This window comes from Thalassophryne amazonica, chromosome 17 (assembly GCF_902500255.1).
Source record: "Thalassophryne amazonica chromosome 17, fThaAma1.1, whole genome shotgun sequence".
NCBI lineage: Eukaryota > Metazoa > Chordata > Actinopteri > Batrachoidiformes > Batrachoididae > Thalassophryne > Thalassophryne amazonica.
The window spans coordinates 34,310,884-34,329,990 of NC_047119.1; the positions used below are offsets into that span (position 1 = coordinate 34,310,884).

The 19,107-nt window shown below is 43.9% G+C and overlaps 1 protein-coding gene across 2 annotated transcripts in view; it reads left to right on the forward strand.

Annotated features, from left to right (window-relative positions):
* The window catches only part of LOC117529520 (rod cGMP-specific 3',5'-cyclic phosphodiesterase subunit beta-like), an 83,435-nt gene that overhangs the window by 25,872 nt on the left and 38,456 nt on the right, over positions 1–19,107 (forward strand). For both annotated transcript variants that reach the window (XM_034192324.1, XM_034192323.1), the window contains exons 3-15: positions 1,217–1,369; positions 2,220–2,309; positions 2,385–2,525; positions 2,614–2,688; positions 2,794–2,858; positions 4,592–4,658; positions 4,757–4,804; positions 4,910–5,059; positions 6,445–6,588; positions 7,957–8,022; positions 8,200–8,349; positions 8,461–8,568; positions 18,660–18,769. In XM_034192324.1, the coding sequence (XP_034048215.1) occupies positions 1,217–1,369; positions 2,220–2,309; positions 2,385–2,525; positions 2,614–2,688; positions 2,794–2,858; positions 4,592–4,658; positions 4,757–4,804; positions 4,910–5,059; positions 6,445–6,588; positions 7,957–8,022; positions 8,200–8,349; positions 8,461–8,568; positions 18,660–18,769 (1,367 nt within the window). The remainder of the gene's footprint in view (positions 1–1,216; positions 1,370–2,219; positions 2,310–2,384; positions 2,526–2,613; positions 2,689–2,793; positions 2,859–4,591; positions 4,659–4,756; positions 4,805–4,909; positions 5,060–6,444; positions 6,589–7,956; positions 8,023–8,199; positions 8,350–8,460; positions 8,569–18,659; positions 18,770–19,107) is intronic.

Sequence of the window (19,107 nt, forward strand, 5' to 3'; positions counted from 1 at the left end):
ACAGACGGACAGACCAGTGGTTCTAATATTGGTGAGGGTGAATAAGACTGAGCAATACCTGCTTTCAACACTATAACATCAAACTACCCACTTTCTGTAACTGCATCAGTGAGTTTCGTGACTAACATGTTAGTTATAGACAAGTTGAAGAAGAGACCAGAGTTTGTGTCTTTAGTTAACTAACAGAGGTGTAAATCCCCTGTCAGACATAATCCAGTTATTTCCAGATCCCATCAGCCTCTGCTCAGGCCGTGGATTAGATGCCTCTGACATTTAGTCAGCACTCAGCAGGAATCTAAAACAGATCACTACTAGTTTATTCTGCCAAGCCCTGCTTGTTGTCAAGTTTATATATATATGTAGTGGTGGCACAGCTAACCAAAAAGTATATAATAGAACATTCTTTATTGACAGCTTAGCAAAAAACTGCCACTTAGAAAAGCTTTCCGCATCTAATGTTTAGTTGAATGTTTCATATTTGTATACAACTAACACCAAAAACAATAGTAGCAGTAATAAAAATAATAATCATAAAAGTTTTTTGTTATTTTTGCAGCACCTTTGTAAAAAAAAAAAGCTTAACACTTCTTTGTGTTCTTCAAAAGTGATGGAAAATCTCTTTCTTTAATGTTCACGATACCTACATTTGAATCATCAAAACTAAAGTAATTAGGTTCTTCTGGCCATAAGAAATACTTTGCTGAAGTATATTCACTGTCTCGTGATACTAATTGGTGGATAATTTTTTTTTTGCCAAAAAAAAAAAATGTATTTTGCGCATTTCTTATCCCATTTAATTGATTATTATTATAGTAATTTTGCTATCAGACAATAAGTGCAAGCAAAAATATAAAATTCTTTGTTTTTCTTTATTTTTAATTTATCAAAAATATGGATTCAAAATAAAGATACCTTACCAGGTTGGATCACATACCATTTATTAAACCAAGCCTAATGACAAATAAATAAATAAATAAATAAAAAGTCCTCCCCACCACCATAAAAAAAATGATTTTTTTTTTTCACACCATACATTTAGACACGTTGCATTAAGGTTACTATAATAATAGCACCTTATTGTTTGGTGCCTTTTTTTCCCTCACTGGCATGTCTGAGCATCAGAACCATAATTTGGAATGCAACATGAAAGTCGGCATGTATGACTGTGTTTTCAACTCTGAGTGTGCACTAACAGCATGTATTTGCTGTCATTCAGAACCAGCACTTCAGCTCATTCGTTGATACTCTCACGGAGTACCAGACCCGAAACGTTCTGGCCACACCCATCCTCAACGGCAAAGACATGGTGGCCGTGATCATGGCCCTCAACAAGACCACAGGACCGTTTTTCACCGCTGAGGATGAAGATGTGAGTCTGAGTGCAGTTTCTAAACCCACAGACACGGAACTATGGGATTGTCAGGATGTTTGACATAAAATCGCAGCCACATTTAAATCTAAATGGCAGATTTTTGTATTGAGGATTGTGAATCAGTGTAATTACGTAATGGCCCAGTCACACGGCATACGATGATTCCTGAACGAAGGCAAAAAAGTAAAAAAAAAAAATCACAGTTCATTGAGGATGGACAAGCGAGCGCTATCACCAAATAGCCTGCGAATAAGAGCGCAAAAGGGATGAAAGAGGAATGAAACAAAACTGAAGCTAACGCTGATCTCGATGCTTTAAACAAAACACGTCTGGAGCCAGGACTCGGCACTGGGGCGGAGCTGCAGCTCTTCCACAAAAGCGCTCAAAGTCCGGCTTTTGTACTGTGTGAAAACATTCAGCTGGTTGAATGAATTCAAATGAAAGGCTAAAATTAGTAAAACTAAGCAAACGATAAGAAACCGTCAAGAACAACAGGAAAATGAAATACGGACAAATTGAGGTTTTCGTTGTCCTTCATTCAAATTTTTCGACAGTTTAAAAATCCAGACGAAGCAACTGCTGGAGGAACAAAGCTGAGTGAAAGTTAAACGATACCAATGAAAGTCAACGAAATTCCAGATTTCTTGTTTTGTTAGGGCTTCGTTGCCCTTCGTTAAGTGCTGTGTGACTGGGCACCCACCGCTTCCATCCTTTTGCAGGATACTAAATGATACTCTATCTGATATCAGTCCATGTTTTCACAATGTCACATTTATATTTCACTTTTTTTTCTTTTGACACTGTGCCAAATGCTTCTGTAATTGACACTTTCCATTTCCCTGTTTAGCTTTTCTTAAAATATCTAAAAATTGCAACGCTGAACTTGAAGATCTTCCACCTGAGTTACCTCCACAACTGTGAGACACGTAAAGGACAGGTGAGGGACCGCACGCGTTAATCCACAGTGCACAGGACCACGGCGCACTAACCCGGTGTATACTGTGCTTCCTAGCTGCTGCTGTGGTCGGCCAACAAAGTATTTGAAGAGCTGACGGACATTGAGCGACAGTTTCACAAAGCCTTGTACACGGTCCGAGCCTACCTCAACTGTGACCGCTACTCCGTTGGTTTACTAGACATGACAAAGGAGAAGGTACTTGAGGTCATCTATGGCTTATCACAGTTTTGGTTGATCACGAAGAGTCATGTTGACCTCTGTGCTGCTTGTCGAACCTTTCTAGGAGTTCTTCGATGTTTGGCCTGTGCTGATGGGAGAACAGGCACCTTATTCTGGCCCCGTAACCCCTGACGGAAGGGTAATTCATCGCATATTAATCAGCGATCTGACATGATGCTGCATTGGTTCTCTATTGCAACTCTTTTATCTCTTAACAATGTCCTTCATTGTTTTTCCCCATCAGGAGGTAAATTTCTACAAAGTGATTGATTATATATTACACGGGAAAGAGGACATTAAAGTAATACCGTAAGTCATTAATTCCCATTGGAAAAATTTGCATTACTAAAGCTGCAGTATTACAATAAAATGATAATATCAATCAGTTTATATCCCACATTAAAGGGATTGTATTATACATTTATCTCCCTGGTAACACTCAGGACTCTGGGTCCTTGGCTTTTGAGATTAAAAGCCAACTTGGAAGAGCTTATGGAGTCATGAGGAGAGAATGAGAATGAAAGTCCAAGTCTTGTTTGCTGGTGTTTCCTGTCTTACTGTATGGTTGTGAGACTTGGATGCTAACCAGCGACCCAAGGCGATAACCAGATGTCTTTGGTACTAAGTGCCTTTGGAGGATTCTTGGGTCCCACTGGAATGACCTTTGTGTCGAACACACAATTATGTAGGGAGACTCAGATGAAGAGTATCACTTGTATTGTGAGGGAGTGTCAGCTCAAATGTTTTGGCCATGTTGTGCATTTCTCTCTACGTCAGGGGTGGGCAAGTTCGGTCCTCGAGAGCCACATTCCTGACACTCGTAGTTGTCTTCCTGCTCCAACACACCTGAATCCAATGAAAGATTCGTTAGCAGACTTTTAATGAACCTTTCATTGGATTCAGGTGTGTTGGAGCAGGGAGACAACTAAGAGTGTCAGGAATGTGGCTCTCGAGGACCGAACTTGGCCACCCCTGCTCTACGTGGAAGTATCCAGAATGCAGGTATTTCCATGCTGAGGACTCCAGGTACTGGAGAAATCCAAGGGAACTCCCATGCTCCACCAGGCTGTAGCAGATAGATTGCTACTTTTGAGAGGTTGGGGTGGGCTAGTTACCTTCCTGGGTGATTGCCATCCAGGACACAAGATGGTTCTGTAGTGCTTGAGTCTTGAGGACCTCATTGGCTGGAGAAGCCCAAGGGGATGCCCCACTTTTCACTTGGCAATGGCAGATGGCTGGTTACAGTGCATATGGAAAGTTTTACACCAGGCACCATCCCTAGAGTGAAGCATGGTGGTGACAGCATCATACTGTGGGGACGTTTTTCAGCGACAGGAACTGGAAGTCTACTCAGGATGCGAATACTTATGTACATGTGATTTCTTAGTTATTTCTTTATTTTAATAAATTTGCAAAAAAATCTAAAAAAAAACTTTTTTCACATTGTCATTATGGGGTGTTGTGTGTAGAATTTTGAGAAAAAAATAACATTCATTTTGGAATAAGGCTGTAACATAACAAAATGTAGAAAGTGAAGCGCTGTGAATACTTTCTGGATGCACCGTACTTTCCTGAAGTGGGGATGGTCCACTTGTCTGTCTGGGCATGTAAGAAAGTGTTTTAAAACAGACTGTTTATGTATTATGCCAACAGCACCACAGAGACATGCAAACATGCACAAGAAGAAACACATTTTTATATCGTTACAAAATCTACATCTGTGCCTGTTGCTTTAAACGGAAACAGCTACATCTTGCCACACCCACTCTCATGGTAGACATAAGCAGTGCCTCTGTGTTTCTCTAGGAGATTTTTTTGGGGGTACTTCATACAGGGTACACATCTACTTAGTGGGCGTGACTCTTAAACAAAAAGATCCAAATATGGATGTTTGTGACCTGTGTCACGATCTCTAAAACAAGCTGTTTCAGCCCTACAATTTGTAGTACCTTGGCACAATAGGTCCCCTTTAAGATATTTTTATTTCATAATAAAATAAACCATTTGAGTTGATGCCTGCTAACTTGTCTTCTGCTCGACAGCAACCCGCCTGCAGATCACTGGGCTTTGAGTAGCGGCCTGCCTACTTATGTTGCTGAGACGGGTTTTGTGAGTTGAATTTCTTTCTTTCAACAAATTTCAAAATTACTTACAACCAAATTATTGCATCTTCAACATTGATCATTTTGTTTTTTCCCGCTTTTTAGATTTGTAACATTATGAACGCAGCTGCCGATGAGATGTTTCAATTTCAGGTAAGACACCGAACATCTCTGAAGTGAAAGGAGAAGAGTCCATCGTTTGCAGTAGGGCAACTGATCCGAGATGATGATGATGATGCTATTGTGTCGATGGTACAGACCGAAGCACTCGACAGCAGCGGGTGGACGGTAAAAAATGTTCTGTCGCTGCCCATCGTCAACAAGAAAGAAGAAATAGTCGGAGTGGCGACTTTCTACAACAGAAAAGACGGCAAACCATTTGATGAGCAGGATGAGCAACTTATGGAGGTAACCACTCAGAATTTACAAACATCTTGAAGAGCACACAAACAGTGTAGACCTCCATAATAAAAAAAATTGTGGTTTTCCAAAGTGGTCTTTGTGAGATGTGACAGGATTAGAATGGCACTCACAATCTTAAAAAAAATGTGGGAAAAAAATTCCTGGATCTGCCCCTTTGATTGGATCCACTCCAAAAGTTACTGGTTTCCTTCTTGGTCCATATAGTGCAGCAGATAACTGAAACAATCATGCAAATGGTGATAAAAGCATCAAATTCGGCAGAAATACTCCTTAGACACTCCTCTTTTGAAAAAAAAAAAAAAAAAGATTGGCCACTTGACTTTTCAATCTGTGGTCAGGTAGGGGTCAATTGAAGAATTACACATAGGTCAAAATTAAAAGATGCTCCAATCATATTGAAAATATTCCACATTATTTGCCTGATCATAAAGATTCCAAAAAGGTATAGTTTGGTCTATCTGTGACTGAATTCTATAGAGTTATGGGATAAAAACAGCAAGAATGGTGACAAAGGTCAGTGTCGGTTTGTACAGGGGTCAAAAGTTAAAGTTGCTCCAATTTTGGTAAAAAGTGATGCAAATTATTGGTTGAGCTAATAAGATTAATAAATGGAATAGTTTTGACAATGTTGAATGCTTGGTCTCCAAAGTAAAGGTCAAACAAGGTCTACATCTATTGGATTCTATGACATGTGACATATGTTATCCCGTAACGTGATAAATAAGGATGATACATGGTCCAAACTATTCCTTTTTAAAACCGTTTTAACTCAACTAGTAATTTGCATCACTTTTTACCAAAATTGGAGCAACTTTAACTTTAACAGAATTCAGTTATAGACCGTCCAAACCATACCTTCTGGAATCTTTATGATCAGGCAAATAATGTGGCATAGGTTTCAATATGATTGGAGCATCTTTTAATTTTGACTCCTGTGTAATTCTTCAATTGACTCCTACCTGAACGCCAACTGAAAATTCAAGTGGCCAAGTGGTTTTTTTCAAAAGAGGATTGTCTGAGGACTATTTCTGCCGAATTTGATGCTTTTATCACCATTTGCAGGATTCCGCTCTAAATATTCTCTTATCTGATGCACTAATACCCCACCCTTCCACCAAGTTTCATAAAAATCAGTTCAGTAGGAAAACAAACAGCACTGAAAATGTAACCTCTTTGGCAGGGGTAATGAATGCTGCCACACAAAATGATGAGGTTTGGCTCTATGACCATATCCCATAACAACATCAACATTTTGAATTCAACTTCCCAATATAGTCCAACTTTGATTTTTAATGACTTGGTGAAATCTGTCACATTCAATAACAATTTTGTAGGAAAAGTCACACATTGCGGTTATATTTGTCTTTCAGGCGCTGACCCAGTTTCTGGGCTGGTCGGTTTTGAACCCAGACACATACGACAAGATGAATAAGATTGAGAACCGGAAAGACATCGCACAGGACATGGTGCTATACCATGTCAAATGTCGTGATGACGAGATTCAGGAGATCCTGGTTTGTACTAAACTAGCATTAGTTTCAGAGGGCAATGCAGAAAAATAACTGGTTTCATTCAAAGGTCCTTGAAATTCATTTATTCATTCAAACAGTGAACTCAGCTCCCACTGTTGTGGACAACATGTATAAACTGAAGTTTACTTTGTTTTTCAGTGTTTTGCATTAAAAGTTGCTTCAAAGCCAAACTGATCATTGACCAGATTCTAAATTCTAGAACGTAATAAATTGAGTACGACAGGTACAGACATCTAGTGATACACTTGGAGGATGCCGTCAGACATAGTACCTGGGCTGGTTGGATGTTCGGGGTCTTTCCATGTGCCACACCCTGACCCAGTTGACCCAACCAGGAGTGATAAGTTTGTTGGCCGTAGTGGTACTAGCTTACAGCTTCACCCTTCTGACTCAACTCAAGACTTTTCAATGTAACATGTCATGAGTTATTGCAAAGTATCTGCATTGGAGCCACTCTGGGCATTTTAGTATTGATTGTATCATGATACATTTACAAAGCTGCTATGTGAAGTGGAAGTGAAATTCTCAGGGTTGCCACAGTGGATCCAGTAGAGATCCACAATGGGGTTTGGGACAAGTTTTACGCTGGATGCCAGAGCTGCCAACCCTCCCACACTGGGCGGGACGGTCTCCGTATTTACTACCGTGTTCCGCATGTGTGTGTCTGTGGGACGCCCATTAGTCCCACAGTTGTGTGGGCCCGGGCATGCCCCCAGACTCCCCTAGTTATACTTCATGCCGTTGGCACTCGCAGTCGTGCGTGGGTGTCCCGCACTGGTAAATTCAAATGTTGCCAGGTATGGGATGACCTTGATCTTCAACTCCAGGTCTACATGGAGAAACATGCACAACTCCTGGTGTTCCTAAGCAGTCTCCCAATCAAGTACTAGTCAGGACCTACTCTGCTTGGCATGGCTGCACAAAACTATGTAACACAACCACAAAAAACCCAAAGCAAAGCATCATATTGGCATCGGGAGTTACTGTACTTTATATTAATGTGCAAATCAGTAAACATATTTTCTTGTGCAACCAGCCTATCATAGGCTGCAAACATGCCGCCTTACTGGCATTATCCCAGAGCCTTCCAGTTTGACACCATGGCTAGAGTTTTTGGGTTAGAGTTAAGGGGTTAGTGTTAGTTGTTAGGGGTTATAGTCTGTTTATCCCATAATCTCTGTGCTAGATGATTTGACTTGTTTAACAGAAATGATTTCTGACTGACATGATGGACAAACAAATGCTTTTGCATCAACATAACAATCTTATAGCTGTGGGAGGTGTCATGGCTAAAACATGTAACATTTATTCTGGATATACTTACATTAAAACTTTATTAATCTCTTGCAGAACACCAGAGAAGTGTACGGCTGTGAACCTGCAGAGTGCGAAGAGGATGAGCTCAGAGAAATCCTAGTAATAAAACCAGTCTCTATGATGATGTTTAATATATTTATTGTCAAAGAAGCATCTAGTGTAAAAATGTTAATGACAGTATAAGAAAGAAGAAGCACACTTTCTGTGTCTGATTCTGTTTTTGTGCAGTTAGAGATATGAGAGAATCTTTTTTTTTTTTACATTCCTCACTTTTAGAAAGCTGACCTACCTCCACTCATCAAGAAGTTTGAGATCTATGAGTTCCGCTTTTCGGACTTTAACTGTACAGAGAAGGAGCTGGTGAAGTGCGGGATCCAGATGTACTACGAGGTTGGGGTGGTTAAGAAATTCCAGGTCCCTCAAGAGGTGATATGCACGCCCATAGACATCTATGAAGTCATTGCTGCTTTAGCAGCGTGTAATCACAACACTTAAAATGACTGATTTTGTTGTGCGAATTCTGTTTTCCCGTCTCAGGTACTGGTTTGCTTCATGTATTCGGTCAGTAAAGGCTACAGGAGAATCACTTACCACAACTGGCGGCATGGCTTTAATGTGGGACAAACAATGTTTACACTCTTAACGGTATTGGATTTTATATTCTTTTCTGGCTTATATGTTTATACTAGTATTCTTGTTGAAATTCTGTTACACCTGAATTAATGGTAAATGTACACCAGGTGGAGATATTGCTCCATTTCAAGAACCTTGGGACACAACAATGACCAACATGTTGCTTTTTGTTGTAGATGTTTGTTTTATTTAAAGCTGTGTAGGATTTAGAGATGTTTATTAGCAGAAGCCCTATCATTATTTAATGCTTTGATCTTAAATATGATCAATCTATCTTTGTTAGTTGGCTATGTACCACAGGCTTTTAAGGTGGCAGTATTAAACCATTACTTAAAAAGCCATCACTTGACCCAGCTATCTTAGCTAATTATAGGCCAATCTCCAACCTTCCTTTTCTCTCAAAAATTCTTGAAAGTGTAGTTGTAAAACAGCTAACTGATCATCTGCAGAGGAATGGTCTATTTGAAGAGTTTCAGTCAGGTTTTAGAATTCATCATAGTACAGAAACAGCATTAGTGAAGGTTACAAATGATCTTCTTATGGCCTCGGACAGTGGACTCATCTCTGTGCTTGTTCTGTTAGACCTCAGTGCTGCTTTGATACTGTTGACCATAAAATTTTATTACAGAGATTAGAGCATGCCATAGATATTAAAGGCACTGCGCTGCGGTGGTTTGAATCATATTGTCTAATAGATTACAATTTGTTCATGTAAATGGGGAATCTTCTTCACAGACTAAAGTTAATTATGGAGTTCCTCAAGGTTCTGTGCTAGGACCAATTTTATTCACTTTATACATGCTTCCCTTAGGCAGTATTATTAGACGGTATTGCTTAAATTTTCATTGTTACGCAGATGATACCCAGCTTTATCTATCCATGAAGCCAGAGGACACACACCAATTAGCTAAACTGCAGGATTGTCTTACAGACATAAAGACATGGATGACCTCTAATTTCCTGCTTTTAAACTCAGATAAAACTGAAGTTATTGTACTTGGCCCCACAAATCTTAGAAACATGGTGTCTAACCAGATCCTTACTCTGGATGGCATTACCCTGACCTCTAGTGATACTGTGAGAAATCTTGGAGTCATTTTTGATCAGGATATGTCATTCAAAGCGCATATTAAACAAATATGTAGGACTGCTTTTTTGCATTTACGCAATATCTCTAAAATCAGAAAGGTCTTGTCTCAGAGTGATGCTGAAAAACTAATTCATGCATTTATTTCCTCTAGGCTGGACTATTGTAATTCATTATTATCAGGTTGTCCTAAAAGTTCCCTAAAAAGCCTTCAGTTAATTCAAAATGCTGCAGCTAGAGTACTGACGGGGACTAGAAGGAGAGAGCATATCTCACCCATATTGGCCTCTCTTCATTGACTTCCTGTTAATTCTAGAATAGAATTTAAAATTCTTCTTCTTACTTATAAGGTTTTGAATAATCAGGTCCCATCTTATCTTAGGGACCTCGTAGTACCATATCACCCCAATAGAGCGCTTCGCTCTCAGACTGCAGGCTTACTTGTAGTTCCTAGGGTTTGTAAGAGTAGAATGGGAGGCAGAGCCTTCAGCTTTCAGGCTCCTCTCCTGTGGAACCAGCTCCCAATTCAGATCAGGGAGACAGACACCCTCTCTACTTTTAAGATTAGGCTTAAAACTTTCCTTTTTGCTAAAGCTTATAGTTAGGGCTGGATCAGGTGACCCTGAACCATCCCTTAGTTATGCTGCGATAGACGTAGACTGCTGGGGGGGTTCCCATGATGCACTGTTTCTTTCTCTTTTTGCTCTGTATGCACCACTCTGCATTTAATCATTAGTGATCGATCTCTGCTCCCCTCCACAGCATGTCTTTTTCCTGGTTCTCTCCCTCAGCCCCAACCAGTCCCAGCAGAAGACTGCCCCTCCCTGAGCCTGGTTCTGCTGGAGGTTTCTTCCTGTTAAAAGGGAGTTTTTCCTTCCCACTGTAGCCAAGTGCTTGCTCACAGGGGGTCGTTTTGACCATTGGGGTTTTACATAATTATTGTATGGCCTTGCCTTACAATATAAAGCGCCTTGGGGCAACTGTTTGTTGTGATTTGGCGCTATATAAAAAAAAAATTAAGAAGAAAAATTAAGAAGAAGAAATGGAAGTATTGCAACAAAATTAACAAATTGACAAAAAAATGTATGTGTTTCATAGGTTCAGAATGAGCCCTTCATATGTACTTGGGAGTGGGCCCCCACATAAAGGTGCCATGTTACACCACCATCTTGATACAGTAGCCCAAAAGGGACATGCTTAATCTTTTGCATTTTGCACAATGGTCAAAAGACCGGTTTCCAGTGCAGGCTAACAAGATAGAAAACCCTCATTTTTATGAAAATGAGGATCATACATATTGCTTATCATAAAAGAAGGCAAGGAAGCATAAATCTCCATCCACAAAGAAATGAAAACATGAAGGGAAACAAAATAATGACTAGTGACAGCATAATGCAATCTGCAACCTCACCACTAGATGGCATTAAATTTGACACACTGCAGCCTTAAAGGAGCCATACTGTGCAAAATAAATACATATCATTCTCAGTTAAATTCAGTTGGGGTTTCATGTTAAACAATTCACAAGTCCTCAAAATTAGGGATTAAAAATTCTGTGACATATGGCTGTCTCAGACTGCAAAATGGGCGTGGCAAGCAGCAGCACCTTTTGTTTTAAAGCAGCAGGCACAGAACAGGTTGCTTCTTAAGAATTAAAACATTTTTAAGATGAGTGTCTGGGGTATATTTTGCTATGAACTTTAACGTCTGCATCGGATTGTGTCATGTCCCAGGGAAATTGTACAATCTCATCCACTTCATGACTTAAAATCCATAGATAAGCACCGTCACTAGTGGACCTCAGACCAGCTACACCAACTGCTTTCGCCACCATTTGGTTGTATGGTGTTAGTTATTAGAAACATACATGAGTTGTTCATAACTCCCCATGTTAACATATTTGTTCAAATACAGTCAAATATGTTCATCTGGCAATATGATATACAACTCATTTCATTTTCAGAGTAGTTCCTATTGTGTGACAACGCAACAGCACAAATGGTAATGTACTTTTTTCCCTCCAAGCAAAATATCCCAGGTTCAAAGCTGCCTGAGGCCCATTCTCCTTGTACAACCCCTGGCAAAAATTATGGAATCACCGGCCTCAGAGGATGTTCATTCAGTTGTTTAATTTTGTAGAAAAAAAGCAGATCACAGACATGACACAAAACTAAAGTCATTTCAAATGGCAACTTTCTGGCTTTAAGAAACACTACAAGAAATCAAGAAAAAAAGATTGTGGCAGTCAGTAACGGTTACTTTTTTAGACCAAGCAGAGGAAAAAAAAATGGAATCACTCAATTCTGAGGAAAAAATTATGGAATCACCCTGTAAATTTTCTTCCCCAAAACTAACACCTGCATCATATCAGATCTGCTCGTTAGTCTGCATCTAAAAAGGAGTGAACACACCTTGGAAAGCTGTTGCACCATGCACCAAGTGGACTGACATGAATCATGGCTCCAACACGAGAGATGTCAATTGAAACAAAGGAGAGGATTATCAAACTCTTAAAAGAGAGTAAATCATACGCAATGTTGCAAAAGATGTTGGTTATTCACAGTCAGCTGTGTCTAAACTCTGGACCAAATACAAACAACATGGGAAGGTTGTTTAAAGGCAAACATACTGGTAACCAAGGAAGACAAAGTGTCAAGACAGAAAACTTAAAGCAATATGTCTCAAAAAATCGAAAATGTACAACAAAACAAATGAGGAACGAATGGGAGGAAACTGGAGTCAACGTCTGTGACCGAACTGTAAGAAACCGCCTAAAGGAAATGGGATTTACATACAGAAAAGCTAAACGAAAGGCATCATTAACACCTAAACAGAAAAAAACAAGGTTACAATGGGCTAAGGAAAAGCAATTGTGGACTGTGGATGACTGGATGAAAGTCATATTCAGTGATGAATCTCGAATCTGCATTGGGCAAGGTGATGATGCTGGAACTTTTGTTTGGTGCCTTTCCAGGTGGCGGCGAGCGCTCAGGGTGCTGCTGCAGCTCCTCCTCCTGCCGACCCTGTGCAGGATATGAACGTTCCAGTGGTGGTTCAACAACCCCTCCCACCATCCCCTGAAGCATACATAAGCCCTCCTGAGCCGTACGGAGGTTGTGTGGAGACGTGCGCGGACTTTCTCATGCAGTGTTCGCTCATCTTCGCACAACGTCCCGTCATGTACGCGTCAGATGCTAGTAAAATAGCTTATGTGATTACTCTGCTTCGGGGTAGGCACGCGCCTGGGCTACGGCGCTCTGGGAACAGAACTCACGGTTGTTATCAGCATACACTGGGTTTGTGAGGGAGTTCAGAACAGTGTTTGATCACCCTAACAGAGGAGAGACCGCTTCAACAATGCTGCTGTCAATGCGACAGGGGCGCCGGCGCGCAGCCGAATATGCAGTCGACTTCCGCATCGCGGCTGCGAGGTCCGGCTGGAATAACGTTGCGCTCCGCGCCGCCTTCATAAACGGACTGTCATCGGTCCTGAAGGAGCATCTGGTAGCTAAGGAGGAACCGCGGGATTTAGATGGGCTTATCGATCTCGTTATACGGTTAGACAATCGGTTGGAGGAACGCCGTCGGGAGCGAGGCGAAGGACGTGGCCGGATACGCGCCGTCCTCCCCACGCTCCACAGCCGCAGCGCTCCGTGGGGCAACAGCTCCCCCTGCTGACGTTGTTAGGGAAACGCACAGGGCCAAAATGAGGAGGCTGGTCCGCGGGGAGTGTTTTCTCTGCAGCTCAAAGGAGCACACACAGAAAAACTGCCCCAAACGGCCACAACAACAACCGCCCTCAGAGACTGGGCTAAGGGGGGGTCAAAACATTCACGTGGGACACACACAGATTGCCACATGACTCCCAGTTACAATCCTGAGCGGGGATTTAACCCTTCAAGCCCCAGCACTGGTGGACACGGGGTCAGAAGGGAATTTGCTAGACAGCAGATAGGCAAGGGAGGTAGGGCTCCCTCTGGTGGCGCTTCCTTCGCCATCGCAGGTGCGGGCACTAGATGGCACCCTCCTCCCTTTAATCACACACAAGACACAACCAGTAACTCTGGTGGTGTCTGGAAACCATCAGGAGGAGATTGAGTTTTTTGTAACTCCTTCTACCTCCCGCGTGATTTTGGGCTTCCCATGGATGTTGAAGCACAATCCCCGGATTGATTGGCCGTCTGGGGTGGTGGGTCAGTGGAGCGAAACCTGCCATCGGGTGTGTTTAGGATCCTCGGTTCCTCCCGGTTTACAGGCTAAGGAGGAGGTCAAAGTCCCTCCCAATCTGACGGCAGTGCCGGTTGAGTACCACAATCTTGCTGACGTCTTCAGCAAGGATCTGGCACTCACCCTTCCCCCGCACCGTCCGTACAATTGTGCCATTGATTTGGTTCCAGGCGCTGAGTTCCCGTCCAGCAGGCTGTACAACCTCTCACGACCTGAGCGCGAATCAATGGAGACCTACATCCGGGACTCATTAGCTGCCTGGCTGATCCGGAACGCCACCTCCCCGATGGGGGCAGGTTTCTTTTTTGTGGGCAAGAAAGATGGCGGACTCCGTCCATGCATTGATTACAGGGGGCTGAATGAGATTACAGTTCGCAACCGATACCCGTTGCCATTGTTGGATTCCGTGTTCACCCGCCTGCATGGAGCCAAAATCTTTACTAAGCTGGATCTTAGAAATGCGTATCACCTGGTTCGGATCCGGAAGGGAGACGAATGGAAGACGGCATTTAACACCCCGTTGGGTCACTTTGAGTACCTGGTCATGCTGTTCGGCCTCACCAACGCCCCTGCGACGTTCCAAGCCTTGGTTAACGACGTCTTGCGGGACTTCCTGCACCGATTCGTCTTCGTATATCTGGACGATATTCTCATCTTTTCTCCAGATCCTGAGACCCATGTCCAGCATGTACGTCAGGTCCTGCAGCGGTTGTTTAGAAACCGACTGTTTGTGAAGGGCGAGAAGTGCGAGTTTCACCGCACGTCTTTGTCCTCTAACTCCGTCGCCCCTGATCCAGCCAAGGTTGCGGCGGTGAGAGATTGGCCCCAACCAACAAGCCGTAGGAAGCTGCAACAGTTCCTCGGCTTCGCTAATTTCTATAGGAGGTTCATTAAGGGCTACAGTCAGGTAGTTAGCCCCCTGACAGCCCTGACCTCTCCAAAAGTCCCCTTCACCTGGTCAGATCGGTGCGAAGCCATGTTCAAGGAGTTGAAACGACAGTTCTCTACTGCGCCAGTTTTGGTGCAGCCCGACTCTAGCCACCAGTTCGTGGTTGAAGTGGACGCCTCTGACTCAGGGATAGGAGCCGTGCTATCCCAGAGTGGAGAGACTGATAAGGTTCTTCACCCGTGTGCCTACTTTTCACGCAGGTTGACCCCGGCTGAACGGAACTATGACGTCGGCAATCGAGAACTCCTTGCGGTGAAAGAGGCTCTTGAGGAGTGGAGACACCTGCTGGAGGGAGCGTCTGTGCCGTTCACGGTTTTCACTGACCATCGGAACCTGGAGTATATCAGGACCGCCAAGCGGCTGAACCCCAGGCAAGCCCGCTGGTCATTGTTCTTCGGGCGTTTGACTTCCGGATCACCTATCGCCCCGGGACCAAGAACCAGAGGTCGGATGCCTTGTCCCGGGTACAACGAAGAGGAGGTCAAAACTGCACTGTCGGATCCACCGGAGCCCATCCTGCCTGAGTCCACTATCGTGGCCACCCTCACCTGGGACGTGGAGAAGATCGTCCGGGAGGCTCTGGCACGGAGCCCGGACCCAGGAACTGGTCCGAAGAACCGTTTGTACATCCCACCAGAGGCCAGAGCTGCAGTCTTGGACTTCTGTCACGGTTCCAAGCTCTCCTGTCATCCAGGGGTGCGAAGGACCGTGGCAGTTGTCCGGCAGCGCTTCTGGTGGGCGTCTATGGAGGCCGACATCCGGGAGTACATCCAGGCCTGCACCACCTGTGCCAGGGGCAAGGCAGACCATAAAAGGTCCCAAGGACTTCTCCAGCCGCTACCTGTGTCTCATCGCCCCTGGTCCCACATCGGCCTGGATTTCGTCACGGGCCTCCCGCCGTCCCAGGGCAACACCACCATCTTCACGATAGTGGACCGATTCTCCAAGGCGGCCTACTTCGTGGCCCTCCCGAAGCTCCCAACAGCCCAGGAGACAGCAGACCTCCTGGTCCACCACGTCGTCTGTCTGCATGGGATACCCATCGACATCGTCTCTGATCGTGGTCCCCAGTTCTCCTCACACGTCTGGAGGAGCTTCTGCCGGGAACTGGGGGCCACTGTGAGCCTCTCGTCCAGGTATCACCCGCAGACCAATGGACAGGCAGGATGGGCCAATCAGGAATTGGAGCAAGCCTTGCGCTGTGTAACGTCCGCACACCCGACGGCCTGGAGTGAACATCTGGCCTGAATCGACTATGCGCATAACAGCCAGGTGTCCTCTGCCACCGGCCTCTCCCCATTTGAGGTGTGTTTGGGGTATCAGCCCCCATTGTTTCCCATGGTGGAGGGAGAGGTCGGTGTGCCCTCGGTCCAGGCCCACCTGCGGAAGTGCCGTCGGGTGTGGCGCTCCGCCCGTTCTGCCTTGTTGAAGGCCCGGACGAGGGCGAAGACCCATGCAGACCGCCGGCGATCCCCGGCCCCTGCTTACCAGCCCGGGCAGGAGGTGTGGCTATCCACGAAGGACATCCCCCTCCAAGTGGACTCCCCTAAGTTAAAGGACCGATACACTGGACCATTCAAGATCCTCAAAATCCTCAGTCCTGCCGCAGTGAAGCTCCAACTCCCGGCTTCACTGCGGATCCACCCAGTCTTTCATGTGTCCAGAATCAAGCCTCACCACACCTCACCCCTCTGTGCTCCCGGTCCGGCGCCGCCTCCTGCCCGGATCATTGACGGGGAGCCGGCTTGGACAGTGCGCCGGCTCCTGGACGTCCGTCGAATGGGCCGGGGGTTCCAGTATTTGGTGGACTGGGAGGGGTATGGACCCGAAGAATGCTCCTGGGTGAAGAGGAGCTTCATCCTGGATCCGGCCCTCCTGGCCGATTTCTACCGTCGACACCCCGATAAGCCTGGTCGGGCGCCAGGAGGCGCCCGTTGAGGGGGGGGGTCCTGTTGTGTGGGCCGCCAGAAGAGGAGGTACTGCTGGCCCACCACCAGAGGGCGCCCTGCCTGAAGTGCGGGCTTCAGGCACGAGAGGGTGCTGCCGCCACGGACACAGCCGGGAGTGACAGCTGTCACTCATTAATTCCTGACAGCTGTCACTCATTCTTCATCATCTCACTCCATAAAACCCAGACGTCATCTCCACCTCATCGCCGAGATATCGTACTTCTTTGGAGGTAACTTTCTCTGCCTATATTAAGTGATTCTAAGAGCTATTGTTTTGCAGCTGTCAACCAGAGGACCGGCGTGGGTCGCGACTGTTTTGTCCTACGTCCGTCAGATAAGTGGTTAAACAGACGCTGCACGAGTGTGTGTTAGAGGTGGAGGTGGCATTCCCACCGTTGTTCTTACGGGGTGTACACACACCCACACTCGACTGTCTTTGTTCTTTGCCAGCAGTACCAGATCCGACAGTCGGGGACGGTGATCACCTGGGAATTCGGGACTTGGCGGCTCCAGTATTCACCAGGTTTGGTGGCGGCGGAAATCGTGTGGTTCCGGCTCTTCTCAGGACAGACGTCTTCTATCCTCGAGCCTGCCCACACGTCACCTTTGTGGATTGACTGTAATCATATTCTGAGATTGTCTGTGTATTCGTTGTGCACCTTCACAACATTAAATTGTTACTTTTTGGCTCATCTATTGACCGTTCATTTGCGCCCCCTGTTGTGGGTCCGTGTCACTACACTTTCACAACAACAAGTTTATGTTGATATTTTGGACAATTGAAAGGATGTTTGGGGATGATGAAATCATTTTTCAAGATGATAATGCATCTTGCCATAGAGCAAAAACTGCAAAAACATTCCTTGCAAAAAGACACATAGGGTCAATGTCAATGAGCAGATCTGATTTGATGCAGGTGTTAATTTGGGGGATGAAAATTTACAGGGTGATTCCATAATTTTTTCCTCAGAATTGAGTGATTCCATATTTTTTTCCTCTGCTTGGTCTAAAAAAGTAACAGTTACTGACTGCCACAATCTTTTTTTCTTGATTTCTTATAGTGTTTCTTAAAGCCAGAAAGTTGCCATTTGAAATGACTTTAGTTTTGTGTCATGTCTGTGATCTGCTTTTTTTCTACAAAATTAAACAACTGAATGAACATCCTCTGAGGCCGGTGATTCCATAATTTTTGCCAGGGGTTGTACAGCTGGAGTTGTTAGAAAATCCAGATCAACGTGTACGCCCCATACCAAACCACCTGTGGTGACCTGGAGCTAATGGAATGCAGTGTGTAACAACTGCATTTAAATTTTACAAAAAATTTTCAGTTAAAAACAGCATGATGTTAATTTACCAGAAAAAGCCTGTTGGATTTACTATCTTAAAAATTATTATTATTATTTTTTGTAAATTACATCAGCTTTATACTGTAGAATTTACAGGTTGTTCGGCAAAGGTATTTATGTATTTTGACAGAATTATTGTGGCAACAAAGCTGCTATTTTTTATTTATTTATTTTTTTTTACTGTAAAAATAAGTTGTCATTTTTTACACTGTATATTGGACTTAATTCTTCAATATCTGTTTGTAGAGCTTTTAGTTTAGTGGGATAAAGAGTTGGGCTAAATATATGTAAATGTGGATTTGAATCCCGGTCATACTGTCTAGCCTGCACTGGGAAAGTAACCTGCAATGGAATGGCATCCCATCCAAGAGAAGTTGTAGATTTTCAGATTTCCAGGGATAAGGACTGGTTTTCTTTAATATCTGTTTGTATGATGCTTTGTGATGCTGATATGTATATCACCATCCTTCTAATGTCCAATGAATCATTTGTTTTTCTTGCTGGAACAGCTCATGTAATTAGAGTGTACGTGTTTGTGTGCTTAGACGGGGATGTTGAAGCGATACTACACTGACTTGGAGGTGATGGCCATGATAACAGCCGGCTTCCTCCATGATATCGATCACAGGGGGACCAACAACTTGTACCAGGTCAAGTAAGTGCTGTTACCATTTTTTTCCTCCCTTTTGGAAATGGTACAAACTAAACAGCAAAAGAAAATTGCAGCTGGAGGTGGTAGTAATGGAAAAACTAGATGCACAGCAAACACACAGCTTGTGTGTTAGTTCCTATTTATTTTGCTCCATTAAGACTTAAAAATAACTAAAATTGCCTGAGACATTGGATCAACTCGAGATGTGAAGAAGTTTAAAAAAAAACTTTTTTTATTCAAGAAGCTGCAGGAAAAAAATAGCCATAAACAAATCTTAAAGCATTACTGATTAGTCACATGACTTTGATCAAAGCATCTTGAAATCTGGAAGTTCCTGCAAG